The 15,589-nt window shown below is 38.9% G+C and overlaps 1 protein-coding gene and 1 long non-coding RNA gene across 5 annotated transcripts in view; both read right to left on the reverse strand.

The window, feature by feature from the left end:
• LOC138842305 (uncharacterized) overlaps window positions 1-13,009 on the reverse strand; it is a 63,241-nt gene extending 50,232 nt beyond the window's left edge. Inside the window, exon 1 of one of the 2 annotated variants that reach the window (XR_011376684.1) lies at window positions 12,835-13,009. This is a non-coding gene — a long non-coding RNA (uncharacterized lncRNA). Of the gene's footprint in view, window positions 1-3,322; window positions 3,441-12,834 lie in introns of those variants that run through there. The other variant, XR_011376683.1, reaches the window with a different exon arrangement.
• A 916-nt stretch (window positions 13,010-13,925) lies between these two features.
• The window catches only part of ARHGAP18 (Rho GTPase activating protein 18), a 131,949-nt gene continuing 130,285 nt past the window's right edge, over window positions 13,926-15,589 (reverse strand). Inside the window, exon 16 of one of the 3 annotated variants that reach the window (XM_070043487.1) lies at window positions 13,926-15,569. Coding sequence is in view for 2 of the 3 variants with exons in the window: in XM_030853493.3 (XP_030709353.2) it covers window positions 15,478-15,569 (92 nt within the window). In the remaining variant the exon portion in view is untranslated. The remainder of the gene's footprint in view (window positions 15,570-15,589) is intronic. The other 2 variants (XM_030853493.3, XM_030853492.3) reach the window with 2 other exon arrangements.

The raw sequence follows: 15,589 nt of genomic DNA on the forward strand, positions 1-15,589 counted from the left end.
CCTACCAATTACATACTGTTCTCCTGATTTTGGAAAACCTTCCCTTTCTCTGCTCAGTCCCCATCATGGGATAAGGAAACTCTGAATGTCCCAGATGCAATCCCACCTGGGTGTGGAGACTAACAAGAGAACGCTCAGTCTAAATTCTAAATTCCCAGGAAAACTGAATGTCCATCTCAAGTGTCCACCCTTGGTCCAATTAGACATGACAGGTCATACATTACAAACATGCCAGAAGTGTGTCCAGTCTGCCTTGCCCCTCTCTTCATTTTCTGTGCCCTAGACTCAGACACATTAATCAGTTTGCCATTTCTTCCACATCCTTCCTCTGGGTTTCCTTGTGATTTTCCTCAGGGTAGAATGTCCTTTTTCTAGAGATTACCGGTTAGAAAAAGAAATCAAACACAAACTTCAAGGATTGGGTTTGGAGACTGTTCAGAATTCACACTGATTCACAGGTCTTAAACAAATTATATTTTACTATGGTAAGTTTAAAGGGTATGGGTCTTAGTTAAGGTTACAAGATGACATCAAGTTGGGGATATTCAGACTCTGGTCTGTGCTCATTCCTTACCAGGGAACATGTATGAATGTTGGCATACGTCACAGAAGCCTGGTACTGTGATATCTGGAGTCTCTTTCAACCTCAGCCAGTCACTTTGAAATCATAGCATTATTGCCTTAAAAAGATCACCAATACTATTATTATTCTAACTCCAGTTCCAATGTGTAGGTTTTCCAATACCACTGTGCAATTCTCTGACACCAGCTGGGTGTCCTACAATTCAGTTTACTTCTGACACTGCCTACCTGGAGACAGCATCAGATCCCACAGTTAAGGGCTCAGTCCTACAACACTGCTCCCCACTCCTACTTCAGATGCCAACTGCAAGTTCAGGTTGTTACCTATGCTTTTGACCAACTGGCTATAAATTAGAGGTTCCTAAGACCCCCTCCTTGGGTTTGATTAACTTGCTAGAGTGAAACCATGAAAGCAGTTTACTGACTAGATTACCTGCTTCTTACAAAGGATATTAAAGAGTACAAATCAACAGCCAGATGAAGAGATTCATAGGGTGAGGTCCTGAACAAAGGGGATTCTGTCCCCATGGAATTTGGGGCCTGTCACAGTGGCACAGGAAAGCCTTCCGGTTCACCGACCTGGAAGGTCTCCAAACCACCTCCTTCTGGGTTTTCACGGAGGATCCATTACATAGGTATGATTGATAAAATCACTGGCCATTGGTGATTGAACTGAATCCCTAGCCTCGCTCTCCACCCTGGAGGCTGGGGGCCGGACTGAAAGTTCCAAACCTCTAATTAGGATTGGTTCCCTTGGCTACCAGCACCCTCCCTTGCTGCTTTCCAATTCACCTCATTAACGTAACAAAAGACACCTTCATGGCTCTCATCATTAGGGAATTCAAGGGTTTTTAGGAGCTCTGTGCCAGAAATGGGAATGAAGACCAAATGTATATTTCTTATCAGAAATCACAACATCACAGCTATATTGTTGAGTTAATCCCAGTTGACATATCAACTAAGCCTCATGCACGTAGTCGCAGAAAGGCAAGTAGTCACGAGTGATCACTTATCTGCAGAGCTACAGGGCCTGCAGGTACTGAGCATGACAGGCTTTGCCTCGTCACTGACCCAACTCAGCGCCATCTCATGAGGAATCTTTCTTACCCTTCCAGGTAATGTAATATATCCCTCTCTCTCATCCCCAGAGCATTTGGTTTCATCTCCTGCAACAGGCTGTAAACGTTTTGCACACTGTGAGTGATATGTGCTTTGTGGTCAGTTTGAATCCTTGTACAGCCACTTAATTGACCTGGTGGAGAAGGTTCCTCACTGGTAAAATAGGCTATAAAAATATCACTTTTAGGTGTGGTGTGAAAATTAGATTGCACTGTATATAAAACATAATATATTGCCAGGTACAAAGTAACTACCCAATAAAGGCTAATAACATCACTATTATTTCTTGAAGAAACAGACTGTATCTTACATACTTGAGTACATTGCTTATATCTAAGAACAATAAATAAATTAAATAGAAAATGGCCACTCCAGGACAATGCCTCCAGCCACCAGGTCGAGTCCTGTCAAATGCCTAATGGGATGACATGGACATCTTCACCAACAACAACTTGAAACATGACAAAGATACCAGCATCTTTTAGTTAATTATGTCCCTGCCATGGCTAAACTTGCCTGCCTTCTTTGAATCCTTTTAGAATTCTCCTATATTACATACGTGTAATCTCTAAGTGTTTGTTAGTCACGTAAAAATTAATAAACAAAACCTCAATTAAAATAGAGTAAGGCCACCAGAAGGGGGAGCTCTCACACCCAAGGACAATAGAAGGGCCCAACAGGAAGAAGAAAAGATTTCCTCTTGCTGGGAAGAGCTCAGCCAATGAGAAACTGTCACAACTCAGCCAATAAAAAGCCACTGTACTTCCAACCCTCAATTCCTCAATGGACTCTGTAACCCTCCCAACTTATTTCTCCCCTCTTTAATAGAGTTCTCCTTTCCATTTTCATTAGGAACTTGTATGGGGCTCACCATGATTGCAAACCCTGAATTACAATTCTTTGTTGACCCCGAATAAACCCGTTTTTGCTGGAGAAATAACTGGCAGTCTTGGTTTTAGATCAACGATCATGAACATTCACTGGGCACCTACCATGTGTGAATCACTACATTACACACTGCAGACACCAGATGAGAAAATACTCTGTTCTCAGTGTGTAGACAATCTCATTCTTGGACGCATTATCTAACTTAACCCTTAGTTTGATGCTCACTTCATGTTCACAAATCCACAATTTATACAACTTTATGATTTATAACGATTTCACTTCTCAGTGTAGACTTGAGAATCATAATCTTTTCCAACTGACAGCATCCCACAGGCCATCACTGCGAGTCCTACTCTGGACTTGCTCTGGTTCCATTAAAATCACCATTGCCATCATCATAACTAATTTTCACAAAATGATGGGTACACTTTAAAGAGTTTGTTCCTATAACTTACCTCATTTACTGTATCCAGACTTCTCATACAGGTTAGTTTACTAAAGCTCCATAGGGTGTAGTCTGTTGTTTTTTAGCATCTCTTTTGATAAGCCTAAATGCTCAATATGCTTTTTGGTCACAACAGGTCACTAGGTCTTTGTCTTCATGGAACAACCTACAAAAGGTCTACCAAGCTTCTACTATAGGTTCAGACCTAGAGTAGTACATTTTAGTAATGTATTTTATGTCTTAAATTTGAATTTAATGTTTCTCCCAAATCCTGGGCTTTGTACTTACCATCCTTGAAAGTCATCTGCCACCTTTGCACCCATTCAGAAATTTGCAAGTCCTTCTTACAGTCTGAGGTCAGATGCCAAAGGATCCTTCTAGGCTGACTGTATGTTGTCCTGGGACTGAAAGATTTGGGGTTTTTTTTTTTACTAACCATATATCTCTGGAATCTTAGTCATTGCATTTCTCTACCTAGATAAGTTAATTTTTCTTACTCTTTATTATTATCTCATATGTAGTTTCCTAGCCAAACGACTGACAGTTCCATAAAAATTACACTTAGATATATCTCGTACTTACATATATTTGGTGTAAAAGTTTGAGAAACCCCTTTTACATCTCAAATACATATACAAGTTTACTTCTACCCAAATGCCTCTTCATCCTCACTTTGACAATATGTGCAACAAGAGCTTTAAATATTCTTATACTCTTTGATTCAGTAATAATTTTTCTGCCTTATTTCTCAGAAATTGACAGAATGAATTACCATAACAGCTGAGTAACAAATCCATACACAAGTCAGATTATTTCAAATTGTTTGTTTTCAATAAATATAAAGAAGGACCTATTAGCTGGTGGATCGTTACAAATAATTTTGCTGATAGATCGCTATGATTTTTGGCATGTGATAAACTTTTAAAGGAGTTAAAAATCTGTCACTGCTATAACTAATTTTTTTAATTCCAATTTACATTTGTATGTAAACAAGTTTCTCAGTGCACATATATATATATATTTGAAAAACAGAAGATGCTAAATTTATTAGGAATAAGTAATATCTATTCATGGATAATTAAACAGAAAAAAACTAAAAATCCTTTTCTCATTAAGAACCCCATTTTCAATAAAACTTAAATTTTGTATTTATTAACTCGAAATCTGTGATATAGTTTTGTTGTTTGATCAACTTCAATATATATATACTTTTTTGTTGCAGAGAAATGGAATTAATCTGTACCACTGAATAGGTTACTTTAGGATAAATTTATAAGGAGAAAGTACAATGGAAATAGAAGTTCAAGGAAAAAACAAAACAATTTAAAATATCTTACTATTAATGTAGAGCTGTCATGCTTTTTTTTTTTTCTTTTTTTTTTTTTTGCGGTATGTGGGCCTCTCACTGCTGTGGCCTCTTCTGTTGCAGAGCACATGCTCCGGACGTGCAGGCTCAGCGGCCATGGCTCACGGGCCCAGCTGCTCCACGGCATGTGGGATCTTCCCGGACCAGAGCTCGAACCCATGTCCCCTGCATTGGCAAGCGGATTCTTAACCACTGTGCCACCAGGGAAGTCCTCAAGGGTACTTTTGACAGAGCTGTTAATGTGGAACAAGCTTTAATATATCAGAGTTATCAGCCCCTTTAACAAGAGCTTCCAAACATGCTTACTTTAACATCATTTGATTTTAAACTTGGGAAAGAGTCTTAAATTTAAAAATCATCAAAATTAAATAAAAATAATCTCTCCCAAGGACTGGCAAAGTTCTTGGGGAATTTTCCACCTTTAGTACAGTTTTCTTCAAAAGTTATTCAATTACTTGAGCAATATTTTAGATAACAGGGACCAAGAAGCTTTTGAATTAACTAAGTATAGAAATACAGATAATATCAGATATTAGAAAATTATGTGTGAAAACTATTTTATGATCAAGTTTCTCCTCTGCAAAATATTAAAGGAGAAAAAAAAAACTTTCATAAAATGTCTTCCTTTTTCCCTTCCCCTCAATAATCCCAACTAAACTCATAGCTTCCAAGTCCTATTTACATCTTGGCCTACTCCAGTAGGCTTCTGTTCCCATCACTTCAAAACTACCTGCCCTCTAGAAGGTCAACCTTGAACTTGTAAACTTTAGCTCCAATCTTTGTCTCTAATCAATCTTCATCTTCAATTATCTGACAGAGGTGACCATTTCCTCCTTGTTAGACCTGTTGTCTTCCCTGATGCCAATGATCTTCCTCTTCTGACACTACTACTATGGTTTGAACTGCTCCTTCCAAAGCATCTGTTCCTTTACGATCCTTTAAGTGGAAGGAGATATACCCCAAAGTTGTTCTTAGCCCTCTCTTGGCCCTACGCCCTCAGGACTGTACACCTCAATGGCTTGAACTATCACCTTGATGCAAACATTTTCTAAATATACACCTTTTAAAGACATCTTACCTAAAAGATGTTTCATTTCCAACTGTTTAGGCTCTTCACACACCTCAACATATCCTCATTTTCTCTCCCTTCTACACCCATAATACACACCTCTCTCTTGCCCCAATCCCTTCATCCCAAACCAGTACTTACCTTCTTCTAGGACTCAATGCAAAGCACCACCATTTCCTCCTAGGTGTCTTTTTTCTTTTTTTTTTTAATTGGAATATAGTTGCTTTACAATGTTGTGTTAGTTTGTCTGTACAGCAAAGTTAATCAGCTATATGTATATATCTATATCCCCTCCTTTTTGGATTTCCTTCCTGTTTAGGTCACCACAGAGCACTGAGTACAGTTCCCTGTACAGTTCCCTGTACAGTTCCCTGTGCTCATTAGTTATCTATTTTATATATAGTAGTGTATATATGTCAATCCCAATCTCCCAATTCATCCCATCCTCCCCTTCCCACCTTGGTGTCCATACATTTGTTCTCTACATCTGTCTCTATTTCTGCTTTGCAAATAGGTTCATCTGTATGTACCATTTTTCTAGATTCCACATACATGCGTTAACATACCATATTTGTTTCTCTCTGACTTACTTCACTCTGTATGACAGTCTCTAGATCCATCCACATCTCTACAAATGACCCAATTTCGTTCCTTTTTATGGCTGAGTAATATTCCATTGTATATATGTGCCACATCTTCTTTATCCATTCATCTGTCGATGCACATTTAGGTTGCTTCCATGTCCTGGCTGTTGTAAATAGTGCTGCAATGAACACTGGGGTGCATGTACCTTTTGGAATTATGGTTTTCTCTGGGTATATGCCCAGGAGTGGGATTGTTGGGTCATATGGTAGTTCTATTTTTAGTTTTTTAAGGAACCTCCTTACTGTTCTCCATAGTGGCTGTATCAATTTACATTCCCACCAACAGTGTAAGAGGGTTCCCTTTTCTCCACACCCTCTCCAGCATTTATTGTTTGTAGATTTTTCGATGATGGCCATTCTGACTGGTGTGAGGTGATATGTCATTGTAGTTTTGGCTTGCTTTTCTCTACTAATTAGTAATTTCATGTGCCTCTTGGCCATCTGTATGTCTTCTTCGGAGAAATGTCTATTTAGGTCTTCTGCCCATTTTTTGATTGGGTTGTTTTTTTTGATATTGAGCTGCATGAGCTGTTTGTATATTTTGCAGGTTAATCCCTTGTCAGTTGCCTCATTTCCAAATATTTTTTCCCATTCTGAGGGTTTTTTCCTCTTGTTTATGGTTTCCTTTGCTGTGTAAAAGCTTTTAAGTTTCATTAGGTCCCGCTTGTTTATTTTTTATTACTCTAGGAGGTGGGTCAAAAAAAGATCTTGCTGTGATTTACATCAAAGAGTGTTCTGCCTATGTTTTCCTCTAAGAGTTTTATAGTGTCCGGCCTTATATTTAGGTCTTTAATCCATTTTGAGTTTATATTTGTGTATTATGTATCCCATTTACCACTGCAACAAAAGAATAAAATACCTAGGAATAAACCTACCTAAGGAGGAAAAAGACCTGTACTCAGAAAACTTTAAGATACTGTTGAAAGAAATCAAAGATGACACAAACAGATGGAGAGATATACCATGTTCCTGGATTGGAAGAATCAATATTGTGAAAATGACTATACTACAGGTTCAATGTAATCCCTATCAAATTACCAATGGCATTTTTCAAATTAGGACAAAAAAATTTTACAATTTGTATGGAAACACAAAAGACCCCGAACAGCCAAAGCAATATTGAGAAAGAAAAACGGAGCTGGAGGAATCAGGCTTCCTGACTTCAGACTATACTCAAACTACAGTAATCAGGACAGTATGGTACTGGCACAAAAACAGAAATATAGATCAATGGAACAGGATAGAAAGCCCAGAGATAAACCCGGGCACCTATGGTCATCTAATGTATGACAAAGGAGGCAAGAATATACTGTGGAGAAAAGACAGCCTCTTCAATAAGTGGTGCTGGGAAAACTGGACAGCTACATGTAAAAGTATGAAATTAGAACACTCCTAGGGGTCTTTAGGAAACCTATCTCCTCCCCATCCAGTGGAATCATCCAGTTCTCTTGACCCCAACTCTGCAACATCAATATAACCCATTCTCACCCATTTTCATTGCCATAGGCCTAATTCTGAATCTCATCCTTTCAGGCCTGGTCTAATCCTTGGTATCCTAACTGGGCTTCCAGCTTAAATACCATGACCTCCATTAACAATTACCCAATTAACAGTGCCCTTTCTCTATGCTCCCCAGTATATTTTATCTATAAATAAAATATAGAGTTAGTTGCATCCATTTCTGCCTCCCTCAGATCAGAGATTCATTTGCTGAGAATACCTTCCCTATCACCAGCCTGTATCAATGCTCCCCACAAATCTAAACGTAATCTCCTGTGAAAATGCATCATACCGTGTGATTGGTTTTCACATTACCACAATATAAACCACAGTGCAGCAAGAGCAAGCACTAAAATGCTTGGAAAGCAAAGGAAAGGAGAAGAAAGAGGAACAAATAGTTACATTTCTTTCTGAAACTTTAAAGTATTCCTTATCATAATAACATCTTCTAATGAACTCATAGTATGCTTTAAGGCATTATCTAGTAATGTCTAATCATTTCTTAATGATGAAGAATGTGCATTGCTTCCCTCGCCTTAACATGAAGACAAGAATGAGGATGAATGATGCATGTCCCTAGAATGTGTTTCAAGATTCTTGGACAGAAGTGACGCACAATCTCGCAATAGTTGATTAATTCTTCTTGTTCTCAGTAGAATTCTCGGTAGAATTGCTGAATGCAAACTGGGTGATACAAGCAACCAAAGCTAAGATGCCCCAAGATTCCTCCCACTGAAATGAGCATTTTAAAGGAACAAGTAATGATTAAATCACTTTTTTTTTTTTTAATTTGTGACAAGGCAACTGTCCGATGAAAGAGAGAAAATTGTAACTGACTGTTCGGAATTGGGCCACTCTCTGTGAGTCTCCTTATGAACTTGCCTTCCTGGGAAATTCCTTGTTCACTTTGGCCCTGGCTGGAGGGGGTAGTGACTTAAGGCAGAGATGACATGAAAGCCATAAGTTTCTAAAGGTTATAGGAGATGCAACAGGAGACAGAACTGAGCTGCCTTGGTGCAACAAGGGGTGAACATTAAAAGAGGAGTAAAGATGGAAGAGAGTGGGGTTGCTTTCTCTGAAGCTTATCTGAACTCCTTTGGTTGAGAAATCAAGACTGGAAATCTCAAGATAAAAAGCTTGCTTGTGACAAAGCCAGTGCACATTGGCTTTAGTCGGAAAGATCATGGAAGAAGCTTTTCTGCAGCCAATCTGCTTCTCTTATACAGTATGCAGCTACGTGCAGAAACAGCCCATGGAAACTTTCAAAGACATCTTAAGGAGTTTAAGAAATGATTACATGGAGGGAGGGGGTACTAGTGTTTCATATGAAACCCTTTCTAGCAGAGCCAAGTTACCCCATGCAATACTTTAGGCCAGAAGTGGAAAAAACAAAACAAAACAAACCAGCTAGATGCCAAAGCCAGATTCTAAGATGTGAGGCCAACTGGAATGGAAGGAAAATTCTCATTGCTATATTTATTAAATAGGAAATTTGAGAAATCACAGACCCAGAAAAGCCAAGGAAATGTAGCAGGACCTCTGTCTGCAGGAGCAGTGAACACCAACTGAAGATGCCCAGGACAGTCGCAGGAGTGAACAAGGTATCAAGTATGGAAAATAAACCAGTTAAGGGTCGGTTTTCTTCCCGGACATCTAGGTCTCAGATGCAGGGAGAGAACTCTGTCCCTTATGCCAGTTCATTTACCTTAAATGAAACAAATCATATTTAAAATGGAGCTGAACTCACTTCAAGTAGAGAAAAGATGCTCTGGAATTATTTCTCTGCCCTTTACAGTGCCCTATATACCCTGAGGAAGAGTTACCTCCAGGGATTTCCAGGTGGAAAACTTTTATGACATTGAAACCAATAACCCCAAATAAGACTGACAGCTGATCGTACTGATCATAATACCACTAATAAAAATACAAGTTTTATTGAATACTATCAGGCAAAAATACACTGCTGAGCCCTTTTATATGGATTGACTCATTCTAGTAAGCTTCTAAGTAGTAAACATTCCTTTTATTCTCATTATACAAAGTAGAAAATGAGGCATAAGGAAGGAGCTTATCTTACTTAGGTCACATTCGTTAACCCAGGTAGGCTGGCTCCAGTATCTATGTCACCTCTTCAAACGGTATTTAACTGCCTAAATTCCCCAAACCATTTAGCCCAGCATTCGAGGCCCTCTCTATACCACCTCTTACTTCTTCTGCTTGCTAGTATCTCATTTATTTGTTTCTATGTAGCAGACTCCTTGTAAGAGCTGTCCATACTCACAGGCTTTGATTCTTCTGCAGCTGCTCTCTCAACGCCACTTTAATCAGTCTTTCATCCCTATCACTTTACCTAAACTGCACAGCAAGGTCAACAATGACCTTCACATAGGTTAAGTCCAGGAGTCTCTTCCCAGCTTTTATTGCATCTGAGCCATAAGTAGCCTCTGACATCAGCATCACCCCCTTTCCCCAACAGCTTTTCTTCACTTGGCTGCTGGCACATCTCAATCTCTTGGTTATCTCAACGGTCTCTTCTTTTCAATCTTTTTCTTGGTTCCTTCTTTTTCTCACCTCTAATGTTGGGTAGCTCCAAAGCTCCACTCCTGGTTATTTTTTCTACTGTATGCACACTCATTCCCTTGGTGATCTCACGCAAGCTCATGGTTCAAGTCCATTTACAAGCCGGTAACTCCAGCCCAGACCTCTCTCCTGAGTTTCTGCACAGATAACTGCCTACTTGACATTGCTGCTTGAATGTCCAATAGGCACCTCAAATTCAATACATCCATGATGAACTCCTGAATCCCTCTTCCCTCAGAACACCTGATTTACCCTTTTCTTCCCTATTTCTGTAGTTGGAAACTCCATCCTTCCAACTGCTCGCGTCAAAAATCTTGTGGTTATTCTCAATTGAAAATGCATCCTCCTTCTCTCTCCTACTAGAAACCCGGCAGGTTCTACCTTCAAAAATATATGCAGAGGGCTTCCCTGGTGGCGCAGTTGTTGAGAGTCCGCCTGCCGATGCAGGGGACACGGGTTCGTGCCCCGGTCCGGGAAGATCCCACATGCCGCGGAGCAGCTGGGCCCGTGAGCCATGGCTGCTGAGCCTGTGCGTCCGGAGCCTGTGCTCCGCAACGGGAGAGGCCACAACAGTGAGAGGCCCGCATACCGCAAAAAAAAAAAAAAAAAATATATATATATATATATATGCAGAATCTGATCACTTCTCATCACTCCACAGCTACTGCCCTCACCAACAGTGCCCTGTTTCACTCTCAAAAATGTTTTAATTTGAATAAATTATGGTCGCCCTGATACAAGGCCTCCATGGTCTCACGCCCACGCTCACCCCGGTGTTCCCTCTCTGACCTCATCCATTACTTTCGCAGGCTCTCACTCCACTCCGGCCATGATGGCATCCTTGCTAATCTTTGGTGAGCTAGGCACACTTCTGCCTTTGGGTCCTTGTTCTGGTTATACCCTGTCTGGAATGCTTTCTTCCAGATATCCATGTGGCAAGTTCCTTACTTCCTTCAAGTTTTTGCTCAGTTTTTAGATGTTCAGTGAGACCCCCTGTTTACTACTGGAATGAGCCTATCCCTCCGTTATTTGTCACATTCCCTGCTCATCCTTTTTCTGTCTCCACTGTATTTCCATGCTTTCAACATACCATGTAATTTTATTTACAGTCATCCCTTTGTATCGGCGGGGGATTGGTTCCAGGACCCTGGCAGATACCAAAACCCATGGATGCTCAAGTGCCTTATATAAAATGGTGCAGTATTTGCATATAACCTATGCACATCCTCCCACATACTTTGAATCATCTCCAGATTACTTAAAATGCCTACTACAATAAAAATGCTGTGTAAATAGTTGCCAGAGTGTGCAGATTTATTTTGCGTTTTGGAACTTCTGGATTCTTTTTTTATCCAAATACATATTCATTTAATACTGAAAGATTTATTGTAGATATTTTTGTTACACAATTATGTTACATATTATGATACATTTGCAACACTAACATATATGGAGACTGTTAAATCGTTTACTATTTCTTTTGCAAAAAGATAATTTCTTGAGGTCTTCCTACCTGTAATAACTGAATCTGTTCTCATTTGGATCAAATCTTCATCCTGTAGCTCTGCGTCACAGTCCACTGCTAAATGCGTCTACACTTGCCCATTAACCTTGCTTGGAGTACTTTATGTATGGAATATCTGAGCCTTTACTACTAAACTGTTTTATTACTAAGCCAGGACACGCCCTCTGCCTTACTGAGTAATTTCCCTCTGCAGCTGCAGTCCTCAGATGCTGAATAAAAGGCAGATTTCTCGTAGTTGCCTCCCTGCCTTCTCCTGACTCAAACGTCTAGAGGATTCATGAAAACATCCAAATATTTTTGATCCTTGAAACCTCTGGATATGGAGGGCTGACTGTACTTATTAATTCATTTTATTTAATTATTTGTCTCCCTCCACTGGAACGTAAGAGCAGAGCTCTTTTCCTCACTGATGTACCTCAAGGGTAGAGCCTGTCTGGCACATACATGTAGGTACCCAATAAATATTTGTTGAATGAAGAAACGAGCACATATACACTAAAGACAGAGGTTATTATGTCCTCTTAGACATCTCTCTTTTTAATTTCCTGGTTCACTGTCTTCCTCTTATCATGATCCTTCTGCTTGAAATAGACATTGCCAAAACATTTAATTGTGTGGGACTTCCCTTGTGGTGCAGTGGTTAAGAGTCTGCCTGCCAATGCAGGGGACACGGGTTTGAGCCCTGGTCCGGGAAGATCCCACATGCCTCAGAGCAACTAGGCCCGTGCACCACAACTACTGAGCCTGCGCTCTAGAGCCCGCAAGCCACAACTACTGAGCCCACACTCCACAACTACTGAAGCCCGTGCGCCTAGAGCCGGTGATCCGTAACAAGAGAAGCCACTGCAATGAGAAGCCCGTGCAACGAAGAGTAACCTCCGCTCACTGCAACTAGAGAAAGCCCGTGCAGCAACGAAGACCCAATGTAGCCAAAAGTTAATTAATTAATTTTAAAAAAACGTTTAATTGTGACTCAGATAACCCTCCTCCCACCCTCCCTCTCCACTCAACAAGTTAAGGATAAAAGCAGACTAACAGACTGAACATAGAAACCTTGGAATTATTATTTACAATTTTCACAATCAGTGATCTGAGAGAGATCCATGCTGTTCTTACCTAATTGTCTTGCAGATGCCTGGCACTGAGTCTTAACCGCATACTCTGAACTCAGGTTCTCTTTCAAAACTTCCAAGTTTAGCTGCGAAGGAATTCCTGACCAATAGTGCCACCTACTGATCAATAGGTGAGAAATCAGGACAGTGAGGAAGAAAGTACAAACCAGTGTAATCTGAAAAAGTAGGAAAAGATAGTAATGAAAAATCCCATAAAGTCAGTAAAATAAACTGCTTTTCCCAAAGAGTGCTAGCAAGGAGTTTACACTGAATTCTATAGCAGGAGTAAGCAAATATTGTGCAATTGTAAAGACTCATAATAACCCCCTCCAGAAAAGAGGAAGCACTTCCAAAACATTAACAGGGCAACCAGTTTTCTATAAATACCAGCTCTCTGTTTTTCACCAGTAACTTAAGAATTAGGATATTTGAGAGGCAAAGCAAATATATTTGTTGTTTTTATTTTCCCTCACATACAAACGAATAAAAACTAATCTACCCAGAGATTTAAAATTCACTAGAAGAAAAATTACAGAAAAGGCATTTGGGAAAATGCAAGGGCATTTATATTTAAGACTATACACTATAAAGTTTCTCCTCTTTTATAAGTGTAGATAGACATTTTTCTTGGTTATTTAAATGCAGTACTTACTGTTCAATGTCAATGAACGCAGGTCATGAGTTCTAAGAAGGACTCAAATAAAGTGGCATTTTCATGTTTATTTACCAAGATCTGCTACTTTTTCATTATCAAAAGCCTCTTGTGTCTCCCCACTCCCTGCCGTGAGTAGTAAATGTGGTGACAATTAGTTGACACATGCTTTACGCAGCCATTTATCTAAATCATATTCACCCCTGTCTTTTATTTAAGTTGGGCACCCCTAAAATGCTTTAAGCACTTGATTTTGCTTTTATATTGTTAATTGTCTTCATTAAATGAAAATATTAATAAAACATTTTACTAACTGAGAAATTAATATATACTGTCAAAATCAGAAATAGAATACAGTGTGTTTTGAAAAATCCTAAAGAACAGAAATTTGCATAAGGAAAAAAAAGAAAGGAAACAAGTTTAAATCTCCCACGTGTCTTCCCACTTTAAAAATTACAGAGGAACAATAAATAGGAACAGTAAAAGTAGAAATGACTTTTAACAAAAACAAAAATGGTCCATTATTATACTCATGAACGCATAGGGTTAAAAGTAATAATTCCAAGAGAAGATAATTTAGAAAAAAGCATTTAATTATAAAAATTTTTTAAATAAAAAAGCAATGGCACAAATCACCACAAAGATATTTAAGTGATCATATCCACAGGCTGCTCTTATAATTAAAATTTGCGACTGTTCTCATTAGCAGCGTTTTTCCCTCCTAATTAGAGTGACATCAAGAGCTTCTGAGAATGTGCAATTTTTCCTAAAGTCCTAATAAAAGTATCATAAACACAGTTGTGCAATATTTATTTACATCACCTTTTATTTACTACACTCTAAACTCAAAAAATATTGAACATTTCTCTGTCACTTCATTCCTCTTATTTACATACAGAGGCTCATCTCTTTTCACAATATGGTTCGTGCATTAAAATCCCTGGGAACAGTCCTTTCCACCGCATTGTAATAAATTTGCTCTGATTATTTAAAATAAGGACACAAACAAAAGCTTGTTCATATGACTGTGTCATACCCAGAAGAATAACTCTTACTGTTGACTTATTTATGAGTTAAAAAAAAAATTCCCCTTTCAGCAGAATACATTCTCAACAATTACTGGATCATACAATCATGCATATTTGTACTGTTAATATGACAACAGGTAAAGCCAGCTATGACTTTTTAAGTTTCATTGAGAAGACTACAGCATACGTGAAGTGATCTGGCTTTCACTCTCTTGTTATCCATAATCCAGTTATTCCACGTGGATTTTTTTATTTATTCTGAGTATGTAAGTCTTAAATGGTGCAGTAATAATTGGCAGTTTCTGACAGTTCTATTTTCTTGATAGTGGATACAGTTCTGTGCACATATGTCAGATAAACTGAAAAAAAATGCAAATCACTTCATGTGATACAGCAGGAAGAAGTGGGATGCTATTGTTTGAACAAATGATTCAAAGAGGTAAATATTAACGTTCAATAGAGACAGGAATACTGTTGAATTCAGTCTGGTTTAACAGGTACTGCCCTTACAACTTGCCATACCTGGTATTTGTTACCTTTTTGGTTGAAAAGTAAACCAATTTGGGGGAAGGCAGATGGCAGGAGGAGAGAAAGGTGAAAAAGCATATATTACTGTATGTATTATTTTAGGAGAAAAAAAGAGAGGGAAGAGAGCATATTTTCACATTTAAAGAAAATGATGTCACTTCTGGACACATTCCACAGAGTGTATGAAAATAGCCTCCAAGCTAAATAAGCCCCTTTCTTCTCACTCCAGAGATGTTTTCTAATAATAATATGAATAAAAACAATTAACATAATCTGGCAGCAGCACAAATCTATAACTTTTTAAAGCTTGAGTGTGTCACTATTCAAGAGTCAGGTACATTTGAATAATAAAAGTGTCCCACTGTTTCTTTTATTTACACTCTTGACCCAGCAAATATGACTAAGGGAGTCCTTGCGGTTATTTGCAGCGTTAAGACTTCTATGATGGCTTTGACTTTATAACCCATTCAGCATTGGGGTTGAGCTGATATAAATCCTTCATGTAAGTGTCGTCATCGAGGCAGCGTTCCCCTAGTAAAGAGATGTTGCAT

Source organism: Globicephala melas, chromosome 14 (genome assembly GCF_963455315.2).
Source record: "Globicephala melas chromosome 14, mGloMel1.2, whole genome shotgun sequence".
NCBI classification, from domain to species: Eukaryota; Metazoa; Chordata; class Mammalia; order Artiodactyla; family Delphinidae; genus Globicephala; species Globicephala melas.